Source organism: Tasmannia lanceolata, unplaced genomic scaffold (assembly GCF_043159265.1).
Source record: "Tasmannia lanceolata isolate RefF3 unplaced genomic scaffold, GAP_Taslan_0.1 ptg000008l, whole genome shotgun sequence".
NCBI classification, from domain to species: domain Eukaryota; kingdom Viridiplantae; phylum Streptophyta; class Magnoliopsida; order Canellales; family Winteraceae; genus Tasmannia; species Tasmannia lanceolata.
In genome coordinates this window covers 16,023,366-16,039,378 of record NW_027518685.1, presented here as the reverse complement: position 1 = coordinate 16,039,378, position 16,013 = coordinate 16,023,366, and the positions used below count along the sequence as shown (strand labels likewise).

Here is a 16,013-nt window from a genome sequence, read left to right as displayed (position 1 = left end):
CTAACAGATGAAAAATAGTCAATTTTGAAATAACTTATTGTCAGCCTCTTTCAGATATGAATCTATCTGATTCAGAAGGTGTCTCAGGTCGATGGATCTTCTCAATTGGAAGATCTCCTATATGGAGAATACACATTCCAGTTGACCGAGCCTAATTCGAACTGTTTTGTTCCGAAGCAAAGATATCCACGGGAGCCAGTTCGTCCTATTCAGATATTAATGTACTTCCTAAAAATAAAAATGACTTATGGTATTGTATGTCCATGTATCTCAGTATGAAAGAAAGTAAGAAAGACTCAATAAGAAACACTAAATACAATAATAATTAGTCAACATTGCAACTATTTCAGCAATCTATTTTGTAAATCTTGATGTCCTTAAGAACACAGGTCGACGAAATGTGTTCTTTGTGTTGTAGTTACTAATGCTTTGAGGAGTGAAATATTGCGACAAAAAATTAACATATAATGGCTGTTTTACGTGACTTTGGTATATTATTGTTTTTCTGGACGGCAGTTTTTTATGACCATAGCGAATTGTTTATATAGTTTTGGTTGGTTTAATTCAAAGATGTTGTATTAATAGGACCCACTATATTTTGGCTTTGGGAGATGATTTTTTCACCCCTGGAAGATGATGCACCCCCTTTAACGTGATTTGACATCAAAAAGCCTTAGGCCGCCCACAATTCACCTTAAAAGGGAGGCTCATCATCCTACATGGGGTGAAAAAATCATCTCCCTTTGGCTTTTCGTTAGGAAATGATATATTTGCCCCCTTTTCTTTCCCAGACCGCTCCATTTTAGTGTAAAAAGAGTAGTAATAATAAATAGTGTTGGGGTGGCCGGGGAAGAAAACGGGCGAATATCCCACTTCCCTTTCTCTAAGCCAGACGTACCAGACCATTATATGAGATTTGGATTCCACGTTTGGTGGGTCCCACTGCTCATAAACATAGAGAAAAGTACGGAATGCATGTCATAGTTTCGAGAAGTTACGGATTTCGGGTACTTTTGACAACAAGCATCAAACAAGGGTGATTCTTCAAAATCGGTTGGAAGAAAGACCCTAGACCCTTCTAACATCAACAGAAATCTCCTTTTTCATTACTGCCTATTAAATTGGTGCCCTTCACAAGGCTTCTTTTGGTTCGTCTGAATGTGTATTTGAACCGACAGAATCTTGGGTTCATTTCTATCTTGGCCATCGGAAATAATTAGAGACGGATGGACTCTTGACATGTGTTGAAAAACTTTTTGGAACGCTGGCGTCTCTATATACAGCCAGTTTGGTTTGGATTTGAAATCTTTCTTTGAACCCAGAGTCCCTTGGGTTCGTTTAAATCTTGGCCGTCGCCAATATGCATAGACGGTCGGATCCACGACACGTGGACATCAATATGGAACTATAGCGTCTTCTAATAATACCGCCTCTCTGTATGAGATTCCGTCGGCGTACCCATTATTTCCGCTTACACTCTATTTCCGCTGGCGTACCCCTTAATATTCCGGCGACGTACTCGATACGTTTGGAACACATGTTTGAACCCAGAAAATCTGGCAATGTACTCGATATTCCAGCGGCATACTGTAGAATCCAGCGGTGTACTTGATATCTTTGAACGATGGGTGTTTCTTGAATCCGACGGCATACTTGATATCCCTGTGACATTAATAAAATGTTCAATAACGTCGTCGTTCTAAGCCAAAAGAGGCGTACGTGATTTGACGTGAAAAGTGGGAAACTTGATGCTTTTTTATGACATTTTCACACCCCTTGCATTGACGTTCTCATCCTTTAAAATTTTTAAAGATAATGATTGACGTTCTCATCCATCAGGAAGGGCAACATAGGAAGACTCTGATCATGTCGGAAGGGTATCAGGGTCTTTTTTCCACCCGATTTTGAAGGATCACCCGTGTTTGTTGTTTGTTTTCAAAAGTACCCAAAATTCATAATTTCTCGAAACTATCACACCGATTACGTACTTTTCTCAAAAACATTGTTGGATATTTTAATATTTAAAGCATTAAAGACTTCTGACTTTTTTGAATCAAATTTCAAACGTTTTGCAAGCTTTTAATATTCTTTAATATTTTATATGTTTTATAGTTTGTCTTTATTCTTTGCAATGAATTGTTTTTTGACTTAAATGAGAGAGACGTTGAGTGTTGTAGGATATATACACCTCTTTGGTGTATACAAATGTGCAACTCTTCCTCTTATGATCATGGTTTAAAATACCAGTTTCAGTCCCTGGGAAAATCGAAATTTTGACCGAAACTCCGAAATTTCAGACCGAAATTCAAAATTTTGTAACAATTTTTTTTTTAAATGTCCCAAAAAACTGAAATTCCGAAATTTTCATCGAAATTTGGTACGTAGTGAAAAATGGGATTTTGGGAAATTTCGGTTTCGGTCCCCACCGAAATACGAAATTTCGGATTTCTGTCGAAATTTACAACCATGCTTATGATACATGCACTGTCTCTTTTCATTCTAAAAACTACTGTTCATTTTTTCTTGTTTATTAATTTTACAAGTTTTAAGCTTTCAAGCCTTTGCAAGCTTTTTTTTCATCTAGGCAAATTTTCTCGGCATAGTTCGTGTTCGCAAGGTCCGAGCCGGTGCATGCACACCGTCAACGACAAGAAAAGTGGTGTTGTATCCTGGAGATAGGTCGCAAGAGTACCCGATTGCATACCAAGTGTGGTGGGGGCGATAATCTATCTTAAGGGTAGCGTTATTCCGTAACGTGCCTCTACCACTAAACTCTTCTCAATTTCTCACATATATGATTTGATCTTTGGTTAGGGATTTGCAGTTTACGTTCGGAATCATCAAAGGTAACCCTTTCTTTATTCCATTTCAATTACATATATCACTAGTTTTGTTGAACTAATCTATTTGACCCCAAACTTTTATCTAACAATCAAGACGCACCTTTTGAGGACTGAAAAGGGGCGCTTATACCGCGTGATTATCGGGCTATTGATCACTTATTTGTGGGCCCACTCCTTGACTGGTCTCTATTTCAAAGTTAAATTATCAGTCCATATGGCAATGGGCCCACAAATGACTGAGAAGAATCTTGTGGTCACATGTCTAAGTGTGAGTAGCGCTAGTACTACATAGATTGGGGAATCATTTTAGATTTCTTTTTAGCCCAATGGGAGCACTCCAAAAGAATGCCTCATGCTTTCGGCTTGTGGGTCAGTACTCAAGAAGGCATGTCAAGTGCCTTTTCTTTTCTTGCCATTTCTCACGTCATCACAGCTCTTTCTTTTTGTCCTCTAGGCCTGACACAAGGAGCTAGTGATGTTGTTCACGAGGGATCAGAAATCCGTGAATAAGTAGTTGTTCTTTGGTTTGGCTATCTTTCTTGGATAAGTTTATCTTCAAATTTTTGTTGTTGTTTAGTAATTTTGTTATTGTAATTTTATCCAAGAACAAGGATAGCTATAGCAATTCTATCCAAGGATAAATTAAACAATAGTTTACTATCCTCATTTTGATCAACCCCACATTGTTAGGACTTTCTCTATGGGGATAGAAATCCCCATGTAAGCTCTTCTTGAGATTGACTATCCTACTTAGACAAGTGTATCTTGAGAGAAGCTGTACGGGTGTCGTTCTTTTGGCTTAAAGTCGTACCATACCCATTGACGTGAGTTCGAACCCCAGGCTTACGGGTGATTGCGCGCATCCATAGGGAATAGTCCCACGCTAAAAATTATTGTGGTGGGGATACCCTAGATGCGCGCGGTTTACTGGTGATTGTGCACATCCGTAGGGAATAGTCCCACCCTTAAAAATTGGGGTGGGATACCCTACGTCACCCAAAAAAAAAGGTTTATCTTGAGTTATCATGTTCATTGTTCACCACAATGACGAGAATCACCAGCCAAACCTGTATGTATGAATGGGTCATAATTGAAAGTTCGAAACCCGTCTCTAGTATCCACATCTCCCAATGGCATTCTATTGACGTATTGAACAACAATAAAGTGCTTGAAATTGGATAGAATGCTACATTAACCTCGTCCAAGACCATTTTGCACAAACATGTCAGCCAACTTTTCATCCAAAGTGGCTCAACAAAACAACCAGATATGATGATAAATTCGCACCCCCTATGGTATAATTTGCATCCCTTTTAATGTGAATGAACATAAAAAAGCCTTAAAGTCTGCCACTATTCACGGTAACAGGTGTGTGAGGATGCGAATTTATCATCGGCCCCAGATATCTGTTTTCTATGCTAAAAGCCCTACTTTCCAGTGGAATCCTAAAGAAAGTGCACCAACTGAACACAGACGCACACATTACGGCTTGGCACCGGGTAGCAAGGGTGTCTTGGTCTTTAAGCAAGTGAGGGGCATTTACGTAATAAAGTTTTCATTATAGGGGCATTCTAGTCATAGCTTTGATGTATGTTCCCGATCTTGTGTAGTTTCTGTGTATAAATAGAGGGGGCCAGGGGACTGTGGAAGAGGAGCTTGCTTAGAAATCTATATGGGCATGATGGGGGCAGAAGAAGAATTGCCCCGTCCGCTGCCCAAGAAAGATGGGCAATCTCCTCCTCTAATCTTAGGCCTCCAACCTTCTGCTCTCGTGGACCATGTTGCGAGGGTAGATTGGTCTTTGCTCGATCAAATCCCAGGAGACAGAGGAGGCTCTCAACGGGTATTTCAAACTCATCCATACCCCAATCTCACATTCCAACCTCTTTTACCAGTCTTCCCATATTTCTTTACCTTTGATTATTTGCTCCCTGTTCTTATTCATGATTACAAAGGGATTTTATAATGGTATTTTTTGTTGAGGGCTCGAAGTAAATCAATATCCACACCACCTTTCATTTCCTTTTTTTCTTTCTAGTATTAGTATAATTTCTTGGGTGCATTGACTCTTTATTTATGTAATTTTCATTTGGTGTTCATTATATGTTTCTATTTGGTATCATGTTGGCATTGACTTCTTCTTTTTTTATATAATTTTATTTCTTCTCTCATTTTTGGGTACTGAAAGTATCATCATATTGATCTTCTGTTTTCCTATTGTTATTTTTGTGAATATCTGTTATTCTTGTGGATTGAGTTTTTTTGTTTTTCTAGGGTTTTTTTTTGGATCCCAACAGGAATATCAAGTATTTCTAACTCATTAGCTTATCAAAAATTTTGAACTTTTTTTCATGATTCTTAAATTTTGAATTTATTACATGATGCTCATAATGATATTTTGTTTCTTGATTGTTAATTTGTATGTTTCTTGCATGGTAATTGCGTGTTTCTTTATTGGTCCTTCAATCAACATAGTACCAACTACTTCCTGATGAGCTCTAATGTGATCATACATATAAGTAAGCATCTCTTGTGAAATATGACCTATGACAAGTCCGTATAGAGTCCAACTTCCATTTCTCCTATTTGTTGTCCTCTCTACTTGGCCCTTTAAGTGGTTGTCGTGGAACAAGTGCATTACGTCCAACGGAGGATCCGTAGATTTTATCACCAAAGTGAGGGATTGGTTTTGACAGGTATATCAAAATCATCAAAATCCACATCACTTTCATCTATTTTAAACTTTTAATACATTTTTCTGCTTTTGTGGTTGTGAATTTGCCTTTTTCTTTTAACTTGTCATGAAAATTTTGATAAGAACTGGGGAAAGTATATTGCAGAAAGGCCGTCTGCCGTAATATCAAAGAACAAAGGAACATTATCCTAGAAAACTTATTTGTCTTATTCCACTCCTTCATTCCTGTGCCGCAACTCTCTTTCCAAAAGCTTTTGTTACTCAAGATGTCTAGTGCGTGTAATTTTGATTACATTCTTTATTCTTGTATTGTAGTTTCTTTTCTTTGTTTTTTTAAAATTCCATTTTGTCAATTTTTCTAATGTTTATTTTGATGGAAGTATATGATATTTTGGCAGTTTGGAAGTTTCAACCGGTCATAATTATCAAACCCATTTCAATTTCCTCTGTTCCTGTATCTTATATTTTTTCCTAGTTGAAGAGTGTTAGGAAGGTAAACATGAGCAAGAAAGGGGCTGTCATTAGTTAGCTGCAAGGGATGAGCCTATCACAACCCTTGCTTGTTTGGGCTTTGAAGTGGACGGGAGGTGGAGAGGATAGGGGAATGTAATGTCGAAAAGAAACGATTGGATGGATGCATGGGCATTGACAAGGAAGGCCGCTTTCAGAGGCAAAAAGCCCAAAGCTCTGTTTTCATATTGAAAATGACATGTTGATATTTTTGTATTTTCTGTTCATGTTATTCTAGTGGGGTTTTTCTTTTTGATTGTTTTCTTGTTTTTATGAGAATTGAAGTTTTGTTATTCTGACTTGGAAGTTGTGGGTCTCAACAGTATCAAGATTATTTCTCTTTTCTTCTTTTTATTTTATCTTTTTTTTTTTTTGAAATGGCATCATTTTATCTCACATCATACTGGCATTTATGGGTTCTCTTTTGCTTTTATTTAAGCCTTTTGCATTTATTTGACAAGTTATTCTTTTTTCCTTGGTATTTTCTGGGTTTCTGTTATATCTGTAGGTAGGAGTTTTGGGTTTTAGTTAGTAGTACTGCTGTTTTGAAGCTGTAAATGCTATCATATTTATTCTTATTTGGGTAAGATTTTTTTTTTCCTCCTTCACAAACTCTCCTTGGTTTGTGCTTACTGTAAACAGTTTCCTACTAGAACAGACTTGTTTGTGATGGTATTTATTTTGGAGTGTGCTTGTTTCACAGCTGTCTAGTGTTTGTTGGTAGTCTTTTCTGTCACAACCTGATCCTCAGTTTTGGAATATCTTATAGTTGGACTGTTTGTGCTCACTAGGTTGCGATTGAGGACCTGGAGCATATATTGAGTGAAGTGAATACCCACATGCTCCCATTGGCTGATGATCTGTCTCCAATAAGGACAATAGCAGGAGGTAGTGTTGCTAACACCATTCGAGGTCTGACTGCTGGCTTTGGGGTCTCGTGTGGATTGATTGGGGCATGTGGGGATGACAAGCAAGGCTGCTTATTTGTTCGTAATATGAGCTCAAATGGGGTGAACCTTTCAAGATTGAGACTGAAAAAGGGGCCCACTGGGCAGGTGAGCTCAATTTTATATCCTGCCAAAATCCATTTTCTTTTTTATTTGATGGTTGTTTAACAAGTAGTGTCTCTGTGCTACTAATCAACCTTAACAGTGTGCTAATCAACCTTAACAGTGTGCATGTTTGGTTGATGCTGTTGGCAATCGTACCATGCGACCATGTCTTTCAAATGCAGTTAAGATTGAGGTACAAGGACTTCACTTCTTTAACAATGGTCATAAACTACTTATTTGAATAAACTTATATTTGTTGTATTTTGTATCTCTTTTAGGTGGATGAGTTAACCAGAGAGGATTTTAAGGGTTCCAAGGTAATAATTTTCTGATCTGAGCTTTGAGTTTTAATGGAAATCCATAACCACGAACTAGATGGTTATTTCTGTATTCTCAGAAGAATTGAGGCTGTCATTGAATCTGTGTGGTTTCTGATGTATTGTTTTGTGTTCAGTGGTTGGCACTGAGATATGGTTTTTACAGTTTAGAGCTGATTCATATGGCGATTAGGATGGCCAAACAGGAAGGGGTATTTGTGTCCTTGGATTTGGCTAGTTTTGAGGTATAAGTTTGAAATTCTCTTTAATATTCTGCAATTACATTTGAATGAAGAAAATTATTACAGATATAAGCTTGTTATCTGATTTACTTTGTGCAATAACTATGGACAGATGGTTCGAGACTTCAAGTCACCCCTTCTAGATTTGTTGGAGGGTGGGAATATTGATCTCTGTTTTGCCAATGAGGATGAAGCAAGGGAGCTGCTAAGGTGTTTGAATCCCCATTTTGTTTTATTTATACATATTTTTCAATAACTTTGCCATTTAGTGAAAGAGACTTAAGCTAGTTTCATGTCTTCATAATTGTGTGTGTGGGATTCCTAACTTAGACACGGATAAGCTTGCTTCTGCTAGACATGGGCTGACGTTGGAAGTGAGGGAAAACCCAACATCCTGACCCTTATGGCTAGTTATATGATAATATGGAAACATTTATCATTATATAGGCACTACTTACATGTAAAGCATGATATATGGAAGCCTGAAACATTGATTTTCGGAAATAAAATTGGATTATAACTGTATTGGGTGGATTGATTCTTGAATCGAACCATAAAATTGGATTATAGATCATTTATTTTTTAAAGCTATATATAACTCAATAAAATAAAAGAAAACTTTTTATTGAAATGGAAAAAATAATAGAATACTTTACGATAGAAAAAAAGTTGTGCTCAAATCAACAATATTCTAACACCCCACATCAAATCTAATTGATAATATTATGTACCTTGTTTTATTTAGCTATGATATAAATAGAGCATTCATGACATTCAAACGTTGGAAACAAAGCAAGTCCTGGAGTGTTACTTGCATCTCCATTTTCTGTAAGATAAAATCACCTTCAAGACAAAAACCCAATAACGTTCTACAACTTTCATGCAAGCCTATCAAAATAATTTGCAGTCATATCCCTTCCACAAAGAGTCCTAGGGATTACGTAAACTGCTGAATTATTGTTCAGAAAATTTGATAAGCTGATTTTTTTTTTTTTTTGAAATGGTAATGTATTAAAAAAAGGAACCGAGATGGTCCACGGAGATAAGCTGAATTTATGTCAAGCAAAAAATTTAGACAACCAAAATTTCAATGGAAGAAAATAAACCCATCGTTACAACCTTAGGCATGTCGATGGGTCACGACAGAAATAGAACTTCAAGTCATTAAATTCAATAATGCACGTAGTTTTTTTTATTTTTTATCATGAGGTGTGTGATTTATGCATGATTTCTATCAAGCAGAGTTTATGTTCCATCCTGAATTATTTTCTGTGAGATTGGAATATAAATTTAATTATAGGGTTTCACATCAGAAGTATTCATGTAGTATAAAAGAAGGACATAAAATTAGAAATTAAATCATGTTTTTTCTCAATAACAGAAATCTACTTTTATTAGATGTGGCTTCTTTTATTTATTATATACAATGTCATGTCCTTGCATAAATTGCAATGACTTGTTGACGAAGTGATTTTGGTGTTTCTAACATTAGCTTTGTGAACCGAGACAGAGCAAGGTTCCATTGAGAAACAAGATAAGAAAAACCAGTTGGTATCATCTCACTAATTATTATGCTTCTCTAATGCTTTAGGGGTGAACCAAACACCGATCCTGAGGCCGCTTTAGTATTCTTGGCCAAACATTGCCAATGGGCTGTGGTGACACTGGGTCCTAAAGGATGCATTGCAAAGCATGGAAAGCAGGTTGGTGTTTTTTTAGTATTTAAATACTCGTTCACAGCTTGAATGTGAAGTATGTGTATACACTGCCACTCGGTTTTCTGTCTAGGGGCAGCTGTGTACTAATTTATATCTTTCATCATTTCAAGATTAAAAACTCAAAAGCCAGCTCGGAATCAATGGGCACCAAGCCTGTGATCAAGTTTTTGTTTTCAAAAGGCCTATTATATGATCTGATTCATTGAATGCTCCAGTACCCAACTGAATTTCAATGCTCAAGCGAGTCTTTTTGAGCTTTAGAGAATTTGATTTACCCCCTTAAAACAATCCAACTCTCGATCAAGTCGAGTTGACCTGGTATTTTTCAATCACTCAATTGATTTCTCAAGCATTATCTAACTTTTTTATTTGGAAATTGTATATGTTGTGGAAAACTCGTTGAAGACCCTTGTTTCTAGTTAACGAAGCCGTAACTTTCCCCATCTTCTCAACCTAACAACTTATCTAATATTAATAATACAGTAATATATGCCGTTCAAAAAAATAATAATAATGTAATATATAATGATGTTAATGTTTCAGATTGCCCGAGTTCCAGCCATCAGCGAGGCAGATCCGACTGATGCAACTGGGGCGGGTGATCTCTTTGCCAGCGGGTTCTTGTACGGATTGGTAAAAGGACTCTCTTTGGAAAACTGCTGCCAAGTGGGTTCTTGCAGTGGGGGGTCCGTGATTCGTTCTCTTGGCGGCGAGGTGAAACCAGAGAATTGGCTATGGATGTATAAGCAGATGCAAATCAAAGGCCTCTCTATTACTGATGTCCCCCAATAAAATTCTAAATCTGATATTCTTAGCTTTGATGTTGTTTCTGACTTTCTGGAGAAAGGGCTGCTATAGTGTTGCATTTTGGGCCCTTTTGAACTGGTATTACTAGTAGGATCTAGGGAGAGAGATGGGTTAGTATATGGGGTATACTGGTATGAATCTTCTACATAGGGTGCCATTCTTGTTTTGGAATCTCTTCTTGGACCCTTGGATCTTAAAATGGCTTATTTTTTATGTTTTCTTGTGGATCTTGGTCCTTTCTCATGCTGCTTATGGTTATTAAGATTTGAGTTCTTACCAGAACTCAAACTCATTCATCACTGTGTCTTTATGTGCAGGAGTCATAGAACGCTGGAACGATGTTATCTTTTCAGAACTCTGTAATTTCTTTATCATCTTCATTGAAGTTCTTTTCTGAACTCTGTAATTTCTTTATCATCTTTGATGAAGTTGGAAGTATGCAATGAAACCTCTTCTAAGGCCTTACATTTGAATTTATCAGTGTTAACATAAAGCGGTTGATTCATGTTTTTAAAAATTAAAAAGAAACAATATGAACAAGTCTGAGTAAGTTAGAATATAATCCAAAAATTCATTTGGAATGGATGCTGAAAATATATGAATTAGGGTAATGCATATTTCGTAATAAGGTAGTGCATGTTTTAGGAACAAGATAATGTTGGTTCTTTAGGGTTTATTTTATTTTTTATTTTGGAAAAATTGCCAATGGGCGGCATCAAAATACGAGAATTGCCGGGGGGGGGGGGGGGGGGGGGGGGGGGGGGGGGAACACTATTGAAAAATTGTTAAGGAGGGTTGATAACCCCATTTAGAGGGCTGATAACCCCCTTTTAGAGATTTGATAACCCCCATTTCGTCCCTCTCTAACAATTTTTAAAAAGTGCGCACCTGTTGGCAATTCTCGTATTTGATGTCCCCCACTGGCAATTTTTCCTTTTATTTTTTCTGTTCTTTTGACCAATTTTTTATGGCTTTTTTTAAAGGGAAAATTACATTTACACCCTGTCTAGTTCATAACACATCCACTTCTACTGCTAATGTTTAAAATGTGACAACTACACCCGCTCTAGTTTTAATTTGTATAAGGTAGGCCCCCTCAGTTGACGGTTCGTCCACAGATTGAAGGGTTAGGATGATCTGATGGAGCTGATTTTTTGGGCACACTCTATCTATGTGGGCTCAATGTGTTTTTGGTAGTTTTTGGATTCGGTTATGGGCCCACATTGTTTGGATGTTCCAAAGCGTTCATTTGATGGGCCCTGACATAGATAGGGTGTGCCAAAAAAATCAGCTCTATCGGAACATCCTAACCCTTCAATCTGTGGACGAACCGTCAACTGAGGGGGCCTACCTTATACAAATTGAAACTACAAGGGGTGTAGTTGTCACGTTTTAAACTATAGGTGTAGAAGTGGGTGTGTGACAAACTAGAGGGGGTGTAAATGTAATTTTTCCTTCTTTTAAATGATGAGAAAAGATTTATTAAAATGAAGAAGGGAAATCCCGACTAATGTGGCCGAAACAAACGGATGTAAAAGACAGAAAAAACAAGAAAACAAACAAAAGCACTCAAGGAGGAGGAAGTCAAATATCTTTAGTACGTGATGAGAACGGAAATGAAAATTTTCCACTCTCTCCTGGGTCTCATCTACCATAGTATCTAACTTTCTAGCGTGAGGAAAGGTTGCTGTCTAGTCAGTCACCCACCGGATTACATTGAGGGAGTCTCCTCCAATCAATCTGCTTAAATTTATATTCATTTAGGAGGAAGTCAAATATCTTTAGTACGTGATGAAAACGAAAATGAAAATTTTCCACTCTCTTGGTTCTCATCTACCATAGTATCTAACTTTCTAGGGTGAGGAAAGGTTTATGTCTAGTTAGTCAGCCACTTGATTACATTGAGCGAGTCAGCCACTTGATTACATTGAGCGAGTCTCCTCCAATTAATCTGCTTAAGTTTATATTTATTTATTTTTCCTTTTTTTTCCCTGCCCGATTTGTCAGATTCTTTTCTTTTTTTTCTTTCTATTACCTCAGTATTTAAGTCCATGGGAAGTTTCTTAAAAGACTTTGCAACTTTAGGCCCTGTTCGTTTTGGATTTGTAGAGATTTTTGAATCCCATGATTTGTTTTGGACTGAAAAATCAATTCTCAAACTCCAAACGAACATGGCCTACTGTTTTACCCAACTTACCGTTTGGATACCGGAATGTTTTTGGTTCTTGGGGCTTTTGTGGAATTTCCGTAGGAAACCCATGTTTGGTTGCTAGTTATATAGTGGGCACAAAAGAATTCCATGAACCAAAATTACCCCGCACGAAACCCAAAGCTGGAAAAAAAAGATCCCAGGAACCAAAATAATCCCTCACGAAATCCGAAGAACCAAAATAACCAAAAGAAGAACTTTTTTCTTCCCAACAGTTCAAGCAACCATGGGATTTTAAGGCAATCTCCCAGGAAGTTTTTTGTTCCACAAAAGTCCCAAGAACCAAAAAAATTCCGGCATCCAAACGGAGCTGCCCTTGCCAGTAATTAGTTTTGTACTCTCAATCTATTCTCAAAATCCAAAAGAAACATGGCCGAATATAAACTAGCGATTATGTGGCGTACATGTGGGGGCCTAAATGTTTGGCATTTCAAACTGTTTGCCTCTTGTGTGCCCCCAAATTCCTTTCATTATTAGAGGGGCAAGTAACACAACAAAATGCATACAAGCTACCTCTGTTTTAAAGGCAAATGCGTGCAATAATTTCACTTTCACGTTCCGAAAAGACAATTAATGGGCCCACTTCTGCCTCATTTACTGACTTATGTGATTGGATGTGAAAGATAGATAGAGCCAGCCAAATGCCATTGGAAACACCTTGATCAGATACGCCCTCGATCAACCGAGCCTTGTTTAGGGTTCCACCACTTTGATTGTTCAATGGTCTACAAATTTAATTCATTGGATGATCCTAACCACCCGATCAATCAGCTTTTGCCTCTTCTGGGTGCGGATCACTGTCTATTTTACAGGCCATTAAGGGCTAGGATTGTCTGTCTGGTTTTCTTCTTCAATATGGCCCATCTCTGTGGGCCCACTTGATGATTAGTCCCAGATTCAGAATATAAGAGGTTATTAAAAGTCTCTGCATCCAACAACAGTCAAAGTTTGTACCCAACTCTTCATACACGCATACAACTAAGCGTTTTCAATAAATTAAACACACACAATTGTCTGCCTCCCACCAAACCGGCAAATCAAAGCACAAGAGGATGTTCTTCTCACTTTTCTATTTCTTTTCTCTTAATTACTCGGGGATGTGAAAAAACTATGGGGGTTTTGTGTGGGATTTGGCTGCCACGGCCAACTGTAGAGTTGAGTTAGCCGACCCTAACTTGGTGAGTCGAGTTGGCCTTCATGAAAATTTTCTCAAGGATTCATTAGCCGATGCCAACTAGTTTGGGACAAAGGCTTAATTGAGTTGAGTTGGCTGCCACGGTCTATAGAGTTTCAAAGTACCAGGAGAATATATAGCATACCACCAAAACTACTAGCAAAAAATCCAAACAAAAATTAAGCAAGTACAATCCTGGGATGAATGCCCTTTCTCTCTCTTTTCCTCTCTCCACATTGGTAATGACACCCCTACCACTATTGTCCGAGGTTGAACACCAGACACTATTTATCACTACTTTACGAGGTAACTACGAGAAGACTACTTGGTTTGTCTTCTCCCTATTAACTACTTTTAAGTTTTATTTGGCCACTACGCTACTAGCTAACTACTTTCAACCAAACTTACCAAGGGACTTGGGGGTCGAGTCGAGCGGAGCTAACCTTAGGATGGCCCCATTGTTTGTACGAACTAATAAGCACCATGTGCGCCCTTGATGGCCATAGTTCAGGTCGCTAGCAGTGCTTGGAGACTCAACTGGCTCCTTACAGCATTTTTGGAAGGGAAATGATATATTCGCCCCTTTTTCTTTCCCGAGCCACCCCCCCTGTATTGTAAACAGTAGTCTTAAATACACTAGAGCGGGTGGCCCGGGGAAGGAAAGGGAGCGAATATGTCACTAATCCAGTTTGGAAATAAGCTTTTGATTTCCTCTTTAATTTTTCATTACACCATCCATTATCGGCCGTCTAGTTAAACCGAGTCGACAAATTTATATTTTGTTTGAAACACAGTCATCATCTATCACAATTTTCGTGCCAGTTGAATTGATTCTGACTCATCACTGTTTTTTTCCCGTGGAGTTGCGTCGTTTGCAGCGGGTTATTTTCAAAGAAAAATAAGTGCCAGAAGTACGGATGGGGCCACTTGCTAGCTGTAGAATGGACGGTTCAACACGCGGTAACAAATTCTCCCTGAATCGAATGGTTAGGATGGTCCGATATAGAAGATTTTTTATTTATTGGCTCATCCAGTATAGGTTCCAATAGATGAACGGTTCAGTTAAAAACAAGCTTCCACTTTGCTTTTATCATAATATAAATTCTCTTTCCTCTTCTTTCTTTCTTCTGTGAAAAGATTTTTTACATGTGGCTAATCCAGTGTTTTCCTTTTTCTATAGAAGTTTAATACACTTGGCAGATGATAAAGTATAAAGTGGGTATAAAGCTTTGTAAGATGTGCTTTAACCTGGCAAACATGAAGGCCCAAATAAGTGTCCTTTTACTGCTCTGTTTGGTTGCCAGTAAAATTTTGTCCCATCCCATGTTTGGTTGCTTTTTAGTACTAGAATTTTTTTAATCCCACTCTTGTAATGATTGCTTCTGTGGTGAATTTTTTTAATCCCACTATTGTAATGAATAATGACTGCCTTTTCATACCATCCCAAAATAATCTCAGGAACCAAAAGAAAGCTTGAGAAGAATTTTTTTCTTCCCAACAGTTCAAGCAACCAAACAAATTTTTTCCCCCCACCATAGTCCGGTCAACCAAATATGGGATTTTTATTTTACCGGGATACTTCTAGGACTTTTTTTTCCCACCAATCTCCTTGGATTTTTTTTCTCCCACATAAATCCCAGAAACCAAAAAAAAACCGGCAACCAAACAGAGGTGTTTTATGTTCGTGGTGAGTAGTCTATTTGAATAAATAACAAACAGAAATAAGGCCTAAAAAGAAAATTCCAAATTTCCAGCTCAAGAGCCAAAAGTGTTTTGATTTGAGATATAAAAAAGAAGATATTGCCATGTATGTGGGTCCTTCCAAATTCTAAAGTGCTTCGTACCCCTTTGATTTCTTCAAAAGTGGCGGGAGGTAAAGAAAAACTGATATATTTCATATGACAAATATGCTCTCCTACATTGCTTATAATACCCAATTGGTATTACAAATAAGCCCTCCTATATATTGCTGATAAAAGGATAAGGTAGGCAATTTTGTGGAGAGCGATTTCGTAGCTCACTTTTGCAGGAGAGAACAGCCAAATAGGCTTACTTTTTTGTGATCCTAACCCTCCCATCCGAGGTTTCTGTGAGGTGGCCTCTATAGATCGGAGGGTTACTTTACATTGAACAACATGATTAGAGAACCTTTCTCTATCATATATGCAAGTGTTTGATTTGATGCTACATCGAGAAAGCCTTCCTCCACCTCTCCCTTTCTATCTTGTTTTTATTCCGTTGGCTGCTGGGATAAGATAAATGCAACATAAAGGTGGTGTTTCCCGTTCAATCATCTATCATGGAGAAAGTGAGAAACAAATCAACAGGCCAGTGGGAAGCATATTTGGAATTATTTAACAGACACATTTGGTAATTTCAATGATAATTCTCTTTCAACCACCTATAAAGGACAAAGAAATATAACTATTAACGATTTTCTATTTTT

At 37.7% G+C, this 16,013-nt stretch overlaps 1 protein-coding gene across 1 annotated transcript; it reads left to right on the top strand.

Annotated features, from left to right (window-relative positions):
• The first annotated feature begins 4,474 nt into the window (after window positions 1-4,474).
• Window positions 4,475-10,408, top strand: LOC143884568 (pfkB-like carbohydrate kinase family protein). The gene is made up of 8 exons (XM_077388213.1): window positions 4,475-4,686; window positions 6,840-7,103; window positions 7,222-7,293; window positions 7,379-7,417; window positions 7,555-7,662; window positions 7,772-7,869; window positions 9,251-9,362; window positions 9,921-10,408. Exons 1-8 carry the CDS (start codon window positions 4,516-4,518, stop codon window positions 10,167-10,169), a joined length of 1,113 nt encoding a protein of 370 aa, XP_077244328.1. The 5' UTR covers window positions 4,475-4,515; the 3' UTR covers window positions 10,170-10,408.
• The last annotated feature ends 5,605 nt before the right edge of the window (window positions 10,409-16,013 follow it).